At 42.5% G+C, this 18677-nt stretch overlaps 1 protein-coding gene across 1 annotated transcript; it reads right to left on the bottom strand.

The window, feature by feature from the left end:
- Positions 1–703: 703 nt before the first annotated feature.
- Positions 704–10963, bottom strand: LOC115312201. The gene is made up of 5 exons (XM_040214604.2): positions 10865–10963; positions 9037–9197; positions 6568–6650; positions 2999–3085; positions 704–864 (listed from the first exon to the last, which is right to left on the bottom strand). The coding sequence occupies exons 1-5, from the start codon at positions 10961–10963 to the stop codon at positions 704–706; spliced, it is 591 nt and encodes a 196-aa protein (XP_040070538.2).
- Between the last annotated feature and the right edge of the window lie 7714 nt (positions 10964–18677).

Raw genomic sequence — 18677 nt, 5'->3', positions numbered from 1 at the left:
ACCCTTAGTGAAAACAGCAACAACGAACGATTTATTCTTCGACGTTTCGGCCGGAGCCCGGCCTTCGTCAGGAAGTTTTCTGACGAAAGCCGGACTCCGGCCGAAACGTCGAAGATTAAATCGTCCGTTGTTGCTGTTTTCACTAAAGGTTCTTTCTTCTTCATCTATATATATATATATATCTGTCCACTAAGTATAGGTTAAATTTATTTTTCCGAAAACGCACCAATGTGGCCAGTGGTGATTAAGCGGCGCCTTCGTCCTCATTAATGGCATCATACGCACCGTTCTCCTCGCGTTGGTCGGTCATCGCACACTCGAGGCAGCACCGCCGCTCCGCCGGCTTCGCGATATGCTACAGCCCTCGGGTACTTCGACTAAGCAAAATTCTAACGCGCTGACGCCTACAACTGGCAAAGCTTGTAACTACGGTACGCTTGGCCCTTCATGGCATGATGACGCCAAGGCCCCGCCGGGTCTGCCGGATATCCCAAGATGCATCGCGCTCTTCGAGGGCTGATTTTGAAGCGCTCACCAAAATACAGGCATTTAGAACGAAAAATACGGCCCTCCACTTTAAGCACAACCACGATATTATCAACTACAGGTACAGTTTATCCTATTCGACGCATTTCTTGAACGTTTTCGTTTATTCAGAAATTTGATTCAGCATATCTTGAATCCCTTGACAGCGATCGAGAATTTATTTTGATGACCCGCGTTGTTGCCAACTGTAAACGCGTTTGCAGCTTTTGTGGTACTCTAGCTTCGTTTGGCCCCCGCACTTGTCGTAGGCTTTTTTGCACCGAGTCGGAGGATCCTTATCTACTGTATGATAACCCATCCACAGAGTACAGCCTGAAAGAGAGGAGAGAAAAAATAATCGATGTAAACAGTTATTCGGAGCAGTCCTAGTTTGCGCAAGTAGGCAAAATGTGACATATAACCGGTGTCTAGGGAAGTGTATAACGATTTCATGCAGCATACAACGTGCAGGTGGAAGTGTTCGAGACTGGGAAGGCAACAAGGAAACCACACAAGCCGGTCGCAAAGCTCACAAAGATACTTCCCTTGGTGGACAAGGTACGCTACAGGGGAGGGTTACGGCGCATTCAATGAGCGAGACTGATTTAAGCGGGGATAGCAGAAACCCAGATATACGATTATCGCCATTCCGGTGCACTTTTGAAACCGCTTAATTGACCAAGTCCTTCACATAGTAGCATCGGCTGTGGTATGACTTTAAATAAAACTAAGAAAATATATATTTTCTTCTTTTTCAAGGACCGTGCTAGGTTGTGTTAATCTGCTACAACAGTATTTCTTTTCTTTTTTGCAAATAGTTAACGAAAATTTTGTCGCTTCAAATCAGATAATGACATTCCGCTCACCTACAATGGTGCTCTTGAGCAATATTTAAGAGTAAGTAAACTTGGTGTTTATAAACCAATGGAAAGAGTGCATTTAAAATGTTTACAAAGGCGGTGCATTTATCGTACTCAAACTTTATGAGCGTAAGTATCCGGGTAAAAACTTTTGAGCCTAAAATATCCCGTTTGTTCCAATGTAGAATAAGGAAAACCGCAAAAGCATTATGGTTTACGTTGTTATTCACAGATGGTACCACAGGCTTTCAGGTCTCCTGGACCTACTTTCGAGTATTCATCTTAAAAAAGCTCTCCTTTTTTTTCTTTTCTTTTTGCTTTATGTTGCACCATCTGTGAGTACCAGCGTCAAACACAGGGTTTTCGCCGTGTACCCCCCTGTGCATAAAACTAAAACGGTTTTTAGACTTGTTTTTTGTACCCACACTTACGAATTTTCGATATGCACCGCCTAAATACACCTTTCCACCTTTGTGAAAAGTTTTAATGCACTCTGCTTGTTGATTCATTTATACGAACCTATTTTAAGCCTGAAAATCACTCAAGAACACCCGGTGGATTCCGTCTAACAACTGCTCCACCTATACACCCTTTCCCCACTGCTCCACCTATACATCCTTTCACCTTAAAACCTGGCCCACATAAGGCTGGCTCACACGTTTGTCTCTGTTGAGTTCTCAGCAACCGAAACGACAGCACAGAAAAGTCACCGGGACAAGTGTTCGCCGTACGCAACGTGGGAAGCGGTGCAAGAGGTAGTTTGGCGAAGCTATCACAAGTCACGATTGTTAAGGAGTTCTTTTCATTTCTGCCGTTTTGGTTGTTGTGAACGATACAGTCACAAATATGTGAACCAGCACTTAAGACGTATTCTCTAAGTTGTCGATCACACTTTAGTGGGCGTGATCACGGCTTTTGGAGGGCTATTTCAACGAACGGTGGAGGCAGTGGCGTAGCCAGGGGTGTGGTTTATAGGGCTTCAGCCCCCCACCCCCTATTCACCTCCCAGGCTACGCAACTGGGAGAAGTTCGCCAAAACCCACACTGTACTTATCGTCGCCACTCTCCGGGCACTTGCTGTCAGGTTTCTAGTAGTAGTTTAGACCAAACCACGATATTGGTTAAAACCAAGGTCAGCTTCTACACTAACTTCTTTAGTGATTTGACAGAAGGAAGCCAAATTTAATAGGCAACGTAAGTCTCGATTTTATTTGCTTGCCTAAAAGTGTTACCATGGGATAGTCCGGCTACTAACGCGTCCCGGTGAGAAGAAGGCGGGAATCTCTGCTCAAATCCGTTCTTTTTATACTCCATTGGCTTCACCTTCCACAAACATGATTCTTTCTTTTTCGTCGGCCATTCACATGGATAAATCGTCGAGTGAAATGCTCGACGATTTATCACGGCGTTTGCCAGAAACGCGAGCTAGCGTTTCGACAGATTTGTGACATGGCTTCGTGGCGCCAACGTTTAGGGTGGGAGGAGCATAGCATTATTAGGAAGAGATGGGTGTTGCTACACAGTGCAATCGCATCAATATTTAGTTCGTTTGCCTCACGATGTTGCTACTTCTCTCACGGAGGTTCGCGGTACCTCGACTTTCCATTGATCAAACTCACCTGATCCGTTTGCTGTATTATAGGTTTTTGTAACTTGACACTCCTCTAATACGTTCATGTAAATGAGTTTCCGTTTTTGTCCTGTTTGACGCAAAACAGAGCACATATATGACTTGTTTTCAAAATTTTCTCGCAGGTATTACTTGCAAGAGGACCAAGTCTACACACGAACTGGTTAGGAAACATGGTACTCTAAACTCATTCGATTTTATTTTATTTATATGAGGGCTAAATATAGTTACTTAACTAAACAAGATAACAATCACAAGATGCAATGAAAAAATCTTTTAAGAATAACAAAATTTCAGTAACTTCGTTTAATATATTTGTAAAACACCAAACACGTCTGCAGTTTTGGATTGCAACTTTGTTTTTTATTACATTTTTCTTTGGGCCTTAGTGTAAGCTAAGTAACAATGAGGGGGCTCCCCTCATTGTTGTCTGAAACCTTATTAAGCGCACCTGATGTATCCTAAAAATCTTACTTTTTTCAGGCCCAAAAATAAAACAAGTATGTACGTAACAAATCTTCGTGTAGTCAGCTACTAATCTTCGCGCAAGGTATAGTCGCGCTGTGAGTCAAACCCCGGTTTAAAATACACATAACAGAGCTAGTCGACGTATCTTTGTGAAATCATTTCTTTATACCTTCGTACTTGATCAACACATCTTTTAGGTAGGGACTTAGATTATCGCTATCCACTGCTTTAAATAACTTCGAGACATCAGTATAGTTTATTTAAAAATACGCCTGCGTAAACGGGACGGATATACCGGGTGGATTTACGAAGACCTTCCAAATATCCTAAAACTAGTGCGTTTGAAAAAAAAGGGAAAACCTTTTCAGGAAGAAAACTGCCAGCCGTGGCGGACGTCAGGATTTTAGAAAATATACTGATGAGCAACATAATTATCTTAAATTTACTATTTAACTTCTTAGTTAGTGGAAATAAACATGATTTTAACTAAAAAATGAAAGCCGCTTACAACTCCCTGTAACGCCGAATTAGAGCGCAGCTCTTGAGGAGGAGGAGGGAAGGGCACTGGGGGGGGGTTAAACTAACCAGGGGGGGTCACGTTACCTTAGGGGTCACGTGACCCCCAATGCCGATGATGTCATCACTGACGTCACTGATGACGTCATCAGTGACGATGACGATGCGGGTACCGATGACGTCATTAGTGACGTCACTGATGACTTCACCAGTGATGATGACGATGACGATGCGAATGTCGGTGACGTCATCAGTGACGTCGCTGATGACGTCATCAGTGATGATGACGATGACGATGCGGATGCCGGTGACGACATCAGTGACGTCACTGATGACGTCATCAGTGATGATGACGATGACAATGCGGATGTCGGTGACGTCATCAGTGATGATGACGATGACGATGTGGATACCGGTGACGTCATCAGTGATGATGACGATGACGATGTGGATGCCGGTGACGTCATCAGTGATGATGACGATGACGATGTGGATGCCGGTGACGTCATCAGTGATGATGACGATGACGATGCGGATGCCGGTGACGTCATCAGTGATGATGACGATGACGATGTGGATGCCGGTGACGTCATCAGTGATGATGACGATGACGATGCGGATGCCGGTGACGTCATCAGTGATGATGACGATGACGATGCGGATGCCGGTGACGTCATCAGTGATGACGATGACGATGTGGATGCTGGTGACGTCATCAGTGATGATGACGATGACGATGTGGATGCCGGTGACGTCATCAGTGATGATGACGATGACGATGTGGATGCCGGTGACGTCATCAGTGACGATGACGTCATCGGGGGGTCACGTGACCTCGAGGAGGGGGCCACGTGACCTCAGGGGAGTCACGTGACTTCGGGGGGTCACGTGACCCCCCACGAGGTCACGTGACCTTGGTGGGGGGCTCGCGCGGTGCATTATGGGACATTTCCCATGATGCACCGCGCGGTTACGCCGACGCCGACGGCGACGGCGACGGCGACGCCGACGGCGACGCCGCTCAAGCCGGAAACGGGCCCCTAAGAGCTGCGCTCTAAAACTTCCTGAGCGTCATGGAAAGCCTTTCGATCAGTTAACTGTATGACTAATTCAAGCATGTGGACAGCACGGGGTTGCCCAATAGAGGTATCACTCGTGCAGCAGGCGCAAGGCCGGTGATGCGAAATCACGAATGATGACTTGGTTCTTTACGTCGCGTTCCTTATGGTCCCATATTCTCACCATTCGCGTGTTTGCAACGCCGGTTTTGCGCCTGCTGCGCGAGTAGAAAATAAATAGATGAAAGGAAAACACGGTGTCTCCTTCCAATCTATTATGGCTGAGAGTTTCAAAAATACATGACGTAGAGGGTATGCCCAGCATCCCTTTATGTTTAAGCCACAGGAAAGGAGGCTAGGGCATTAGCCGATAACAACACCCAAGAAAAAATCGCGCCCTAAGACGTACGAACATTATAAGCCACGTCCTGCGTTTCTTCAGACCTCGGTGACTTTAGATATGCCACATCTATATAAATAAATGTGTGTGTGTGACTTTTAAATGTGTTCAAAGGTTTCACGAAAAGAATGGTCAGATCGTTGAAAAAAATCTCGACAGGTTCTGAAGACTCTCAATTTCGCGCCTGCCGACCTAGGCCTTGAGGCACTGAAAGGGGCGATCGCAGGCTATACGAACATCAAGTCGTCTGCTTCCTTTGCAGGGGCTGTGGTGACGTCAGAACGCCGAGATCTGATTGTTTCGGAATGAAGGATAGTCGTTAGGACCTCAAGGCAGCTTGCTTTGAGGTCTACCCACTATCCCACTATCACAGCCAATGAGAGCTCGGCGCCTTTCTGACGCCACCGCAACTCCTGTGCCAGATACAGACGACATGCTCTCCGCATAGTCTATTAAAGATTAAGACGTGTAGGACGCGGCCTATTATGATCACGCTTTGTGCTTTGTTATTCCTTCGTTGACGTTTTTTGTCGGCTTATATTCGCGATCTTATTGGCCGCACAGAAAAAAAAGGATGCTCCGGGTTCTACGCGCATTGCATTTCGTAATCCCTCATAAACTACGCAGTTTTCTCATAAAATACGCTTACTCTGTAAAGTAGTATAATATTTCTGGAAAAATGGGCATTTTAATTATGTAATTTCATTTGGGTCGACTTCATTACTTTAAAAAAGAATGGCATGGATAATAGTCTCTTACATTCGTAACAAACTGCATTCTAGAGCTGCATCGCACGCAAAATGGTTAGCTTGATTAAATGTTCAATTTCCTTCTCTTATTTTACTTCACGAACATTTAAAGTGAAGGCAGAACTAGTACATTCATAGAATTTCTCAACAAAGGTTTCGGCGAGAGTCAGAATGCCGCGTAGACCCTGAAAGCTTTTACAATGATCCTCCACATTGAAAAACTGCAATCCAAGAATTAACGCGGCTCCAAATAAACAGCAAGATAATTGGTGTTTGTAGTTCTTTGCATTTTGCATGGCTTCCAGCATGGGGAGAGTGAAAAGTTCGCAAAAGAGAAAAGCACTTTGAGAAATCAACTTACGTGTTCTTGATTCTTTAGTAGAATAGAAAAAAGTATTGGTTTCATTAGTGTAGAACCCTACGATGACATCTCCCCGCTTAGATCTAAAAGAAATATTTAATAAAAGAATAAGAGATCGATCGGTGTCCTACAAAATAAATACTCAACACACAATTCCGGACCATTGGGTGGCCCAAATTTTAAATCCTGTCTCCGCCGTTTATTTTGGTTTTGGGCGGTTTCGTAAAATTTTGATTCATTCGATCAAGTGCGGTCCACTCATCAGAATATTTTCAATTATAAGTTTTCTCTCTCCCTTTTTTTTGTTTATTTTTTGTCCCCTAACCTTGTCTCCCTGCACCATTTAACATAACAACAGCCAAGCGAGACGGCTGTTCATTTAATTTGCACGTAAATAAAACATTTCAACAACATGCGACGACGACGCGACTCGGTCGACGATCCCCGTACAAAGATGGGTGCCAAACAAATGCAAGGTGACACAGAGCTCTGGGAATCAAACCTTCAAATAAGAAAGCAATCACTAGTAAACTGAATATTACGCAGACTTGCGTAGCGCTGAAGGAGGCGTGATAAAAACTTTCAGGAGGTCGTCTGCTGATCTGACTAGGCGATCCCTGCGGTGAAGCTCGGCGCCTATATTGAGCTCGGGTGGAGGGGTGGGGGGGGGGGGGGGGGGGGGAGGAAGTAGGTGCCTGTCGCCGATGTCTTGCCGTTCACGAAGTAGTTGAACGCGTCTAAGGACTTGTAGGTTTTGAGTCGTTCTACGGTATATGGGTCAAGGTGGCGGCTCGAATAGGTAGTCGTGAAGGTGCACCCAGAGTACCTTCGGCAGATTTGTCATTTCTATGAGGAACAAGTGCTCGTTTTTCTCATCCAAGGAGCATAAGTATATTTTTTTAGATGTCCCAGACGGTCATTGGCAGTGAGACTATTAAAGTACGTTCTACTTACTGCGGGTCCTCAAAAACCAGCATAAACAAACAACCGGAAGCAACATACTCCCCCCGGAAGATGGTTTATTTGTTTGATTTTTTTTTACCGTTGAACAGCCTGTATAACTTAAATCATACCTTCCCGAGAAAACTCGTTTGTTTTGCAAGAAATGAAACAATCCCCAAAATCGCTTCAGTGACTCAGGGATTATCTGATTTGACATATATAATAGAGAGTTGTTTTTAATACTCTCAAATATAATAACAAATACCGAAAAGAAAAAACGACACCACGTTATTATAGGAAGAAAATCTAGAAATGATTACCGCCCTAATATTCGTTTCCTACTCTGTCATATTTTAAGCGGAGCGCCCGCAGCATGTTTTTATCTAGTGTTAAAAAGGCAAAAACAATTATTGTTTCTTTGGACAAAACCTGGCAATTCAAAATCATTATATTGTAGATTTTGTTGATCTGTTTTAACTTGTCATTTTGTTTTATTCTATTTCACTAAATATTGTTATTTGATATGTTTAAATCTGTAATCTTATAAGATTTGTTTGTCATTTACTGTTCGGGGGTTATAAAGGTCAAGCGAACATATTTTATGCATTATCAAAATTTGTCTCGAAGTAACTCTCAAATGTTTTTCCCCCAGCGACGCCTTATTCGCACAGCAAACATTGAAGGCGCCCACTCTCTGTGTTGGATACATTTGCTTGAGCAATATTTTTCAATATCCTCTTGAACTAGATTACGTTTAAACCACGACCTGTCATAGACGGTGCATGCACTTCCGAAGGAATCCTTTGTGAAGCTCTAATGGAAGTGCACATCGGCCGCGGTACTACCGCCATCACCAAATTTCATGCGTGTTCCAGTAACTTTCTGGCATGACGAAGCATGCGGTTGCGTTCCACCATCTTTGCCTTCGCTTTGGGTTCGCAAACGCACCTTATTCTGGGTCTTTGCTCAATGTTCCCAAATAGTTGGGTTTTTCTTCTAAATATTTTCGGAAAAACTTAAAGCTAAAAGGCGCAAGGAACGAAACGTGGCTTCGTTTAGAACTTTTTGCGCGTAATTCTGCAAACGAGGACATGCTTATATAATAAAAAAGATGAAGAAAGTTTTTGATTGGGCCCCAATCTAAGTATGAATGATTATTCTTGTCGTACGGCAAGCTTACAGGTGCACAATTGTGCGAAAAGAAACGTAACTAACCGGCAGATTATTATAAAATTTTTACCGGCACATGATAGTAAAAAATATATATATATATTTTCATCAGCTGGCACTTTTGAAAGAGCGCGGAGGGGGGGGGGGGGAGGGGGGGAGGGGGTAGAAGCTGGAAACTCATTTATGGTTTACGCGTGAAATTTCGTCGTTAAAAATGACCTGCTGTAGTCTGGAACCTTCCTCAGATCGCGATTTCGTTCTGAGCAACGGTTAAACTCAAATTTTTAATCAATATTTGGCTGTTAAGTAAATGAAAAGCTGCAATTAAAGGCTTGTAACTTTCAAATGCACACTTACGGGTCTCTGCTGTCATTTCTGAGCATATATTTGATTTTGATGGGATCCTCTTTGCGTTTGTCACCTCCTCCCCACCTTTCCACGCAGGAGTAGTTGCCAAATAACTTATCATTGGTGTAATCACGATACTTCATGCAGTATGTGCCATTCGTAAGGAATGCCTGAAAACAAAAAGGCCGGAGATGATTACCGACGCACAAGGGAAGACGTCGTTTTAGGGGGGTGTTTTTTTAGACATGTAAGGTTTTGATTATTAGATACCTCGCGATATCTTTTCCTTCAGTCAGTCAAAAATATCTCCAGATCACCACTGTATTGGTGTCTTATAACTCATGTTATCCTTTTTTTTAACAAGGAACGCACTAAATGTAGTTATGTATTTTTATTAACAAACCCGACCGGTATTCAGAACATTCCGAGCACGGTTTCCGTCCATACCATATTGCTTTTAATCATATCTCTACGTCAGTTGTGATGGTTAGCCTTTCTGCAAATCTAAATGGTTTACATTAAGGAGACAAAAAAGATGTTCAAAAGGGCTTTTATATGCCAGTGTATTTCATGCGTCTACTTGCTGGTGTCATATCGGAAGCGGGGGCTAATATAAGGGGAGTTGGGGGGGAAGGTTATCCCCCCCCCCCCCACAGACACCCACAAACACACGCACACACTGAAGGCGATTGTTTTATAAATAAAGTGCCAAAGCCACATTTTTTGTTAAGAAATAAATTATTCGTGCTTGGTAGAACGGTGACTATCTTTGTCCGTGACGTCACATCCGGAACTAACCTTATATTTATCCATAGCTTCATTTCTTTGCACACCCCAATCCCCCAAGCCTGACTCATAAATTTGCCTCTGTTCGAAAGTGGGAACCGGATGGACACTATTTTATAATCTGCCAATACACTAGCAAATTACGGGAACGATACTGGTGTTGTGTTTTTGACACTCGTAAGACTTTCGGGCCTGTACAACGCTAACTTTATGACTGACCTTCCAACATATACAGTTTTTTTTTCAACAACTGTGGATAAGGTTAAAAAATATCACTTGAAATAAATAAAGTATTTCTTCATAATGATCGAGGAAGTTACCATTGAGAGCTTACAAACAAAACATTAATTATATAAGAGCTACTAAATAGTTTCTCAAATATTTACCTTAACAGGGACACTTGAGATATTTACTCGTCGTTATAATATGCATAGCATTTGTTAGAAAGAAACCCTAATGTGACTGATTCAGTCAAAACTTTTAAGTTCGCTAATACCGCATACACATACGCTAAACACTAATTTTGTTAATTTTTGTTTTTGGTTCTACACCCTCTTTTATATCACATGAAATGCTAATTACTCTTTATTTTACTTACACGCTTTTGTTCGAGAAAACCGAAATAACGATAAAGTATTCTAGAAATATGTAAACCAGTTCGCTTATTCTAATTTCTGGTCCCAAAGCACAACTGATCAGCACTTTTTTATGCGCTCTAGATTAGAGGTACCTGGAAGCTCCCTCCATAGTGAAAAACATCGGAGACGATCGGGGGTACACCAAGAAGTTTACAAACACAATTCCGTCTCGGAGTTGTGGTTGTTCTTTTTTTCTGTGTCGCCTCGTCTTCGTTTTTTTTTTTTTTTTTCCCTCTTTTTTATTGTTTTTTTTCTTTGACAGCACAATCATCCGTATTTTAGGAAGCTCGCTTCTTATACACGTAGAAGGCATGGTTGAGCAGCAATCTTGGAGAAAAACAATCAGCTACAGATATCACCGCTATATATCGACTCAAAACCGTTATTTCGAAAGAAACTATACGTCGGCTTACCTCGGTTGCATTATATGGCGGCCGTTTTACACTCGCCTCGTGCGAACTGAAGATGGACCCCGCCAGAACAAAGCAAGAAACGAACAGGGATGTGCTCATCGTAGTTTTGGATTTAACCGCTCTCCGGTCAACTGACTTCGTAGTATGCAAGGGAAATAAGCTATACATGTTAAAGAAACTTACCGACTTTTATATTCCCGGTTTTGAGTTCCTTGAACCAGGATCTCAAAGCAGTGCAGTGTTACAAATACCACCCACTCACTTGAAGACGTGAACCGTATTGCGTCGTGTATCTTGACGTATGAGATATTGCGAAAGTGTATGTTCTACTCGTCTTTCATTATTCGTCCATTTCTTGCGGAACAATGATAGTTCACATTTCTAGAAACCAGTTTTTTTCTGCTCTTATAACGTCATAGGCCTAAGCATTGCGAGTAAAATAAAAGTCAATTTCACAAGTGCTTATACGAGTATCGCTATTTCGTGAATTTCTTGTTTGAAAACTAGTAGAAGAAAAATTTTACTTTCTTAACTTTATATTTGTGCAGAATAAAACTTTTAGGAAACAATAAACCTTCGTCTTCTCGTTCTAACCTACCACATTTCCACCATTTAAAACATTTTTTGCCAAAAAATCTTTCAGGAAAAAAAATTGCTGACCATTATATTATGCTGAAGACCAAGTGCTATTTGCTGAAGCGGATATTTGCTTTTCTGACTAATTAATAAAAAAAATTGCTATAATAAAAAAAATTGGGAATCGCCCTTTTTTTTTTTGTTACCTCGCCCTTGAACTTATTAAAAGATTTTTAGCACAAAACAATGAGAACTGGGGGTTTCACCGTAAACAGCCCAGGTTTGCGATTCTGAAAATAAAGGGGACAACACACAAACTGTACATGTGAATACGCAGGTCCGGTGAAATGTTGCACTGGTGTAATAGAGCACCGCTACGTCTACGACATAAGGCTCGATCCCATCAAGCCATTTTATTATTATTCATTCTTTAGGTATACTGTCAATATCACAAAAAGATTCTGGCAGGTAGTTTCACTAAAAGAAGTAACACAAATAGGAAAAAATAACAATATAGGCAAAATACTTAATGGCAAAATTTATAAAAGGCACACCAAGAAAGAATATAAATTCAAAACTACCTATGCGCGGGAACCGCCAAGCACGCTTTTGTCAGGTAATAAATTAGCATCTGTAAAAAAAAAAAAACACCGAAACATAAACGTGTCGCCCAGACATATACAGCGTCCCATGAATAAAGCCGAACGTTGAACAGGTGGCGGCTGTGTGACCCATACGTTGTTTCAAAAACTAGTAACATCCAAAAACTCGGTATATGGGCAACATTCAATCCATACTGAATATAAATGAATGCAGTTACGACGTTGTGTAACTTTTATAGAGAGTCGTAAATCAAAAGGTAATCTTTGTCAACAAGAAAACACGGATATATGTGCCTTACGATAATGTTTACTTCGAGAGATGGAAAGAAAAACTCACAACTGAGAAATAATCTACTTTCCGAAAGTTCAGACATCATAAACACTCATTAAAGAAAAGAACAAGGAAAAGTAACCCAGACTCTCAAATATATCTAGGTTTATATTGCAGAGAACTTTGCAAATGCTCGTGAGGAAAAAAGCATGGAGTTTAGAACAGAAACACACTCTAGCATAGGTTCTTAACAGAACCTCTCTAGAAAGGCGGAAAACATCATAACTGACTGTACACCAAAGAAATAAAATAAGTAAGCAAGCACTCAATTACACAACGTCCCTCAAATAGAAGAGATGAGGCCAACTTAAAAACCTCCGTGTTTTTTTTTTTCCTCTTAAAGCAACTTTCCTCTATATTTTGCGAATGCTTAAAAACATTTTAAGCTAGAAGAGTAACAACGTTATTCACAAGAAGAAAACTTGAGCGTTCCATTAATACTGAAGAGAGCTTTTACAGCGTCCTACCGTGTGCAAATCGTTAAACGTGTTTTTATTTGCACAACGATTTGGGGTCTTTTCATAAAACAAAGCAGAAATTACAAGATACATTATTTTCTTTTAATTTATAAAGGTTAAATTCTTTTTACGATCTTGCGGAGTATGTTAAAAAAGCATCCATGATATATTCCAGTAAAATAAAAGAAACCAGGGAGCGTGTATCCCTGGTCCCCATTCACTGATGCATTTCAGTGTGTTTTATTTCATCCGTTTTCATATTCAAAACAAAATCTATAGGTTCACACAACTGGAAATTGGTACTAGCTATAACGCTCACACTGACGTTTGCCTGCAGAGTTTTTAAATTACACGAAAAACAATAAAAGCAGGTATTTACAATATGATTTCTCTCGGAAACGGTCGCGTGGTTTTTCAATACTTCAAGAGCTGTTTGCCGAACTCGACTCAATAATGCCAACTGCTTAGAGTTAAGGTCAACTGTAACCCGTTGACATAAGCATATATCCGCTTATACATATACACGCGAATATTGCATTCGTCGCATATACACGCGACGAATGCAATATTTATAATACAGTGTTGACCAGATAAAATGGCAGGATTAATTCCCCGAGGGAACTGTTAATGGCCATGGCGTCCTCTATAAAAAAAGGTTAAATTAGGTAATTAGTTAGCTCATTAACCTTTTTTAATAGCGGCCGCCATGGCCTCCAGTAAACACTTCCCAGGGCTTAAATTACTCTTTCTCACGTTGTCTTTTTTCTTTTTGAAATTCGGTGCAGCAAAAAAGAAAAAAAACACCCTCTCTAAGAACGGTATAAACAACTCTGGAAGCCTTAAAGTTTCTAACACCAAAGCTTCAATAAAATATATCACTTCCCTGTCAAGCGGAATCTTTCATGATATGAATGAGGCAAGAGCACTACAACTAAAGCCTTAATGCGAACACTTCTCCGGTGGGTGAAAGCTTTACTGTTAAACATTAACAGGACAATAGTTGTAACAATTCGTGAATCAAAATATATGCCTGTGTTAAAGGAAGACCATACGAAGTTTATTCTCTTGTTCTGTTGTTTTTTTTAGCTCACCAACACCTCAAAGGATATTCCGGTGAAGAACGAAAACATATATAAATTAGTCACCACTACATAAATACTAAATTATATATTCTAATGAACATATATGTAAAAAACTCTAAAGTTAGTTCTGCTTTTATATTCAAAAACACAAAAAACACAAGCTTTCTTACTGTATCGCAGACGCAGTTAGCGAACCGCTCAACCGGTAGTGATCAGCTGGTTACTGTGTGTACAAACCCGGAATGTGTTGATAGGGTGGATTTTATGCGAAAGGTTTTACGCTCTAGTGTGGCGAAAGAGGATTACAAATATGCCAGGGTATCCTGAAGTATACAGAACCTATAGTAGGCATCGCATAAGCACCCAAAAAGAAGCCGTACTTTCTCATGAATTAATCATTAATACTCATAACCAGGCCTAATTAATTGTAACCTGTGAAATTTAAGAAATGGTCAAATGCGAATAGAAAACTTGAGCGTGCGCTCCGCAGCTTGATGCTTCTGGTAAGTACCAGGTCAGAAGGTGGCGGAAAGTGAAAACAGCGGGACCATGTATGACCCACGGGAACCTGCAGAAGAAGGCGACCGCCTGTGCGCGCCGCTGACTCCCGACCAACTGACGAAGCGTAGCTACCCACTTGGTAACCAAAACGTCACGAAAAAGATCATAACCCACTTACGGATACCGCAGCGGGCGTCTGACGGTACAACTGACTACGGCAGCCAACAGATAGATTAGCGGGTGTGACAAAGCTTCTCCCGTTGCGATTTCTTAAGTTACCGCAAGGGGCTCAATTCTCGCAATCCAAGAGCACAAAAGACTCAAGGCACTACATGGACCTTCCGAAGATGCAGAACCCAAATGCGTTCCAAGGATAATACAGTCAACTTCGCTGATTTGCACTAGACTGCGCCCATTTACCGATAATTCGCCCCGAGTGGAATGCATGCGCATCGCCCTGTCGTCGCATTCGAGTTTCCGCGCTGAGCCGAGGGAGCGGGTTGCAACAATGCACTAATAGCAAATTCGATTGGGCGCCTCCGCCACCGAGCCAGGTTATCCGCAGTGCTGCCAAAAATACGTCACAATTTGCTTGCCGACGGTGCGAGTGCAGTTTTCAATGGAGGACGTAGAAAACCCTCCACAGATCCGCGACTACTATCTTGCCGTCTATAAAATAACGTGCGAGATGAACGAGAGCGGGTATCGCTGAAACCGTGGAGTACTCAGGTCTTCGCCACCCGGACGTTGTAGTTGGATGTTGACCGCGAAAGCGACGGGGTGCAGCAGTTCTGAGTTTACATGCTATACCTATTGCTCAAACCAGTGAATCACAAATGTTATTCTAGCCTCCTTCGGTGATAATCAGCGATTTGCTTTGGAGGGCTTCAGTTAGAACTGACAAAGAATGAAAGGAAATGGATCGACAATAATATTTTGTAGATAAATGTGCCACCCTTCCTTGTGTCGTATAATCATTTTGACTTGGGCTCAATTGGCATGGATTTGTCACGACATGCTCTACTAATGTACTTATTAAAACGATTTCAAGATGCCATTCGGAAGCTGATCGAACCTTGCGCTGGAATCGCTGCCACGCGATTCCAAGATGCCGAATCGTAGCCAGTCGTTTCGATCCCTCGCAATCATTGTAACTTTCAATCGATCAAACTTCGAACAACAAGAGGAGCACGTTTTTCGGATGACGACGCGCAAAATGACTGTCCTTTCTCGCATCTTTAGACAGGAAAGTATTCGCCGCTCAAAGATTTCTCATTCGCTCGCATTGAATCGACCAGGAGGGGGAGCCGAATCCAGTCGAGGAACGGGCCCCAATGAACTCGTGACATTCACGGTGCAGAAATGGATAAACAACCCACACCGCAAGGTTTTTCTATCGTAAAGGAAGCGATGTCAGAACCGTAACTCCTTTTTCTATTAGGCGCCGCCATATTGAACTGTGAGCAAACCTGTCCATTTTTACGGTGCACCGACGTTCACCACCCATGATCACGCTTGCCGTGCACTCCGCCAATGGAAGTAGCTCAGAGCGGCTGCCTGGGTAGCGTGTGCCTCAATGGAAGATGCGACAGCTATCTGGCGTGCACAGGGTTCGCACCCGTGGGCCCAATGAAAGACCGTCTGTAAGATACCGTATTCGCCAAGACAGGAGAGACGGCTCCTTTCACTTTCTCAACGCGTTTACATTGGTGTACAGGGGGGCAGGTACCCTCCCATTTCAAAAGGGAAAACCCCAAGGCTCTGGTCACCTATCCGCTACAATTACGTAAAAAGCTCTCGGCGCCAAGATCATTATATTCTAGCGGATGTATCTTCTAGGAAAGCATTTGAAGTTTACCTGGCATAACGGCAGCCGTCTTGGCTTTCTCCAAGATTGTTGCCGAGGCGCACGCATGTGCGCGCTGCTCCCAGCCGATTCGTGGCCTAGCGATAATCTATGTCCCTACCTGAAGGATGTGTTGATCAGATACGAAGGTATAAAAAAATTATTTTACAAAGATACGTCGACTAGCTTTGTTATGTGTATTTCGAACCGGGGTTTGACTCACAGCACGACTATACTTTCCGCCATGATTAGTAGTTGACTACAAGAAGGTTTGTTACGTACATACTTGTTTTATTTTTGGGCATGATAAAACTAAGAGTTTTAGGATAGATCGGGTGTGCTTAGTAAGTCTTCAGACTACAATGAAGAGAGCCCTTTTCTTAAACTAAGGCCTGAATAAAAATGTAATAAAAAACAAAGTTGCAATCCAAAACTGCTGTAGATATGTTTGGTGTTTTACAAATATAATAAACAAAGTTGCTGAAATTTTGTTATTCTTGAAAACTTTTCCCGTTGCTTTTTGTGACTCATTTTGTGGCTGTCAGTTCCCAAACAAAGATGGCTGCCGAGGCGCACGCATGTTCGCGCTGCTCCCAGCCAATTCGTGGCCGGTCGCAATATTTGCCTTGTGCGTCTTGCAAAATGCGCTTTCATGGCAAGTACGTAAACGTTCCAGCCGATGAATACAATTTCTTCATGGAATCCGGGAACACCAAGTACAAATGCAATCAGTGTATGAAGCGACGGGATCCTTCAACAGCGGAGCTTATCAGCGAGGCCGGCATCGCTATCACGCCCCCCGAGGATTCTGCGGCTTTTTTTGGATTCTGCAGGTGCTGTCAACGGTAATTCTTCTGCAAGTACTATTCAGTTGATTTATGTCAATGGCGAGTCGACTGGAAGAGCTTACAAGCGATGTGCGGGAGCTTCGAGTGGAAAACATTTCGCTTCGTGACGCGATGCGTGACCTGCGGGATTGTGTCTGTGGGAGTGTAGAATTCGCAGCACTGCCCAATGGCCTTGAGACGTACAGACCTTGAGCTATATAGGGAATGTGTCTGGGTGAAAATACCAGCATCGAATGACTTAAACTACCTTGTTGGCTGTTATTATTTTCCGCCGAATTCCGATGTTTGTGTTTTCGTATCTCGTAGACCATTTTGCAGACCTTGTGGTGGGGTTGCCTTGCCGCATGCCCATCCGGGAGGAACAACACGGAGCCGGGGTTACCAAAACAAGAAACTACATTTATTAAAGTAACAGGAATGGATTGTTAGTATCAAGTTCAACGTAAAACATTGCCGGAGCGTTCCAACTGCACGCCTCCGTGGCCACGGTCCGTCCTCCCCCCTCTGTGGGCGTGTGCCTTCTTTTATAGGCTGCTGTGCCTGTCCTATACGTGCGCTATTGCGCGCCTCGGCCGTTGTCCAGTTTGGGCATTCGGCAGCGGCCTCTGGCCGTCGTGGGAGACTTGCTCCCACAACCTAAAGAACCAAATTGATTTTTCAAAGTACAAAGTATACGTTTACGGCTATCTTAACCTTTCAAAGGTCGACTGGTTAACCGTCTTTGCCCAGATTGACTGCGCTGTAGTACGAGATAGAGTACAGTGCCTGACCAATTTTATCTATTTCACCTGGTTGTATCAGCACAATACGATAAGAAACTGTGCTGGAAATGTTTTAGATTTGATCATATTGAATGCACCCGTCTTCGACGTGAAAGAGACACGCGAGACGCTTCTCCCAGTCGATTACTTTCACCCTCCGTTTACACTATGTTTTTTTTTATCATTTCAAATATCACGTTAGCAGTCACTACCCAAGTTTATCTATACGCGTGGAGATTATCTCGGCCTATACAATTGTCTTCGTGGCTATGATTGGTCTTGCCTCTTTCCCCTTGCGCACGCTAATTCCTGTGTCGAATTTGTAACATCAACTGTCCAGCGGGCTATACAAGAATTCATACCTAAACAATGTCCAAGGAAATCAAAATTTCCTAAGTGATTTTCATCTGTCCTGAAATAAATGTGTAAAAAGTAGCATTACCACTAACTCTATAAAAAGTCAAATTGTGAATATTCGTATCAGAGGTTTTCAGTCTTCAGAGCATTAGTGAAGACGCTTCATTCTCGAGATGAAGCTCGTTATCACAGTGGTTTGGAAAACAATTAAAAAAAAGAACCAAGTTGCTTTTGGAATTATGCTCGGGTCCAAAGTAAGGATAGTGTCAGCACTTCTGTGTTAAAAATTTACGATAAGATTTTATGCAAGCCACAAGAAGTGAGCCAAGCATTTGCTAATCACTTTAGCTTTTGCTTTTCGGAACGTGACAGTGTGCCTAATGATTTTGAATTTGAGGGTTTTGCTGACTCCTTAGAATACCACAGTGTAACCGAGGATGAGCTGGTGTGC

The sequence above is a fragment of the Ixodes scapularis genome, unplaced genomic scaffold, assembly GCF_016920785.2.
Source record: "Ixodes scapularis isolate PalLabHiFi unplaced genomic scaffold, ASM1692078v2 PGA_scaffold5__190_contigs__length_132052651, whole genome shotgun sequence".
In the NCBI taxonomy this organism is placed as follows: Eukaryota; Metazoa; Arthropoda; class Arachnida; order Ixodida; family Ixodidae; genus Ixodes; species Ixodes scapularis.
This window is presented reverse-complemented; position numbering and strand designations above follow the sequence as displayed.

Coding starts and splice junctions, on each gene's coding strand:
- LOC115312201 (XM_040214604.2), bottom strand. CDS start 10,963: ATGAGCACATCCCTGTTCGTTTCTTGCTTTGTTCTGGCGGGGTCCATC. Junction 9,198..10,864: donor CGCCATATAATGCAACCGAG/GTAAGCCGACGT, acceptor TTTTGTTTTCAG/GCATTCCTTACGAATGGCAC. Junction 6,651..9,036: donor AGAAATGACAGCAGAGACCC/GTAAGTGTGCAT, acceptor TATTTCTTTTAG/ATCTAAGCGGGGAGATGTCA.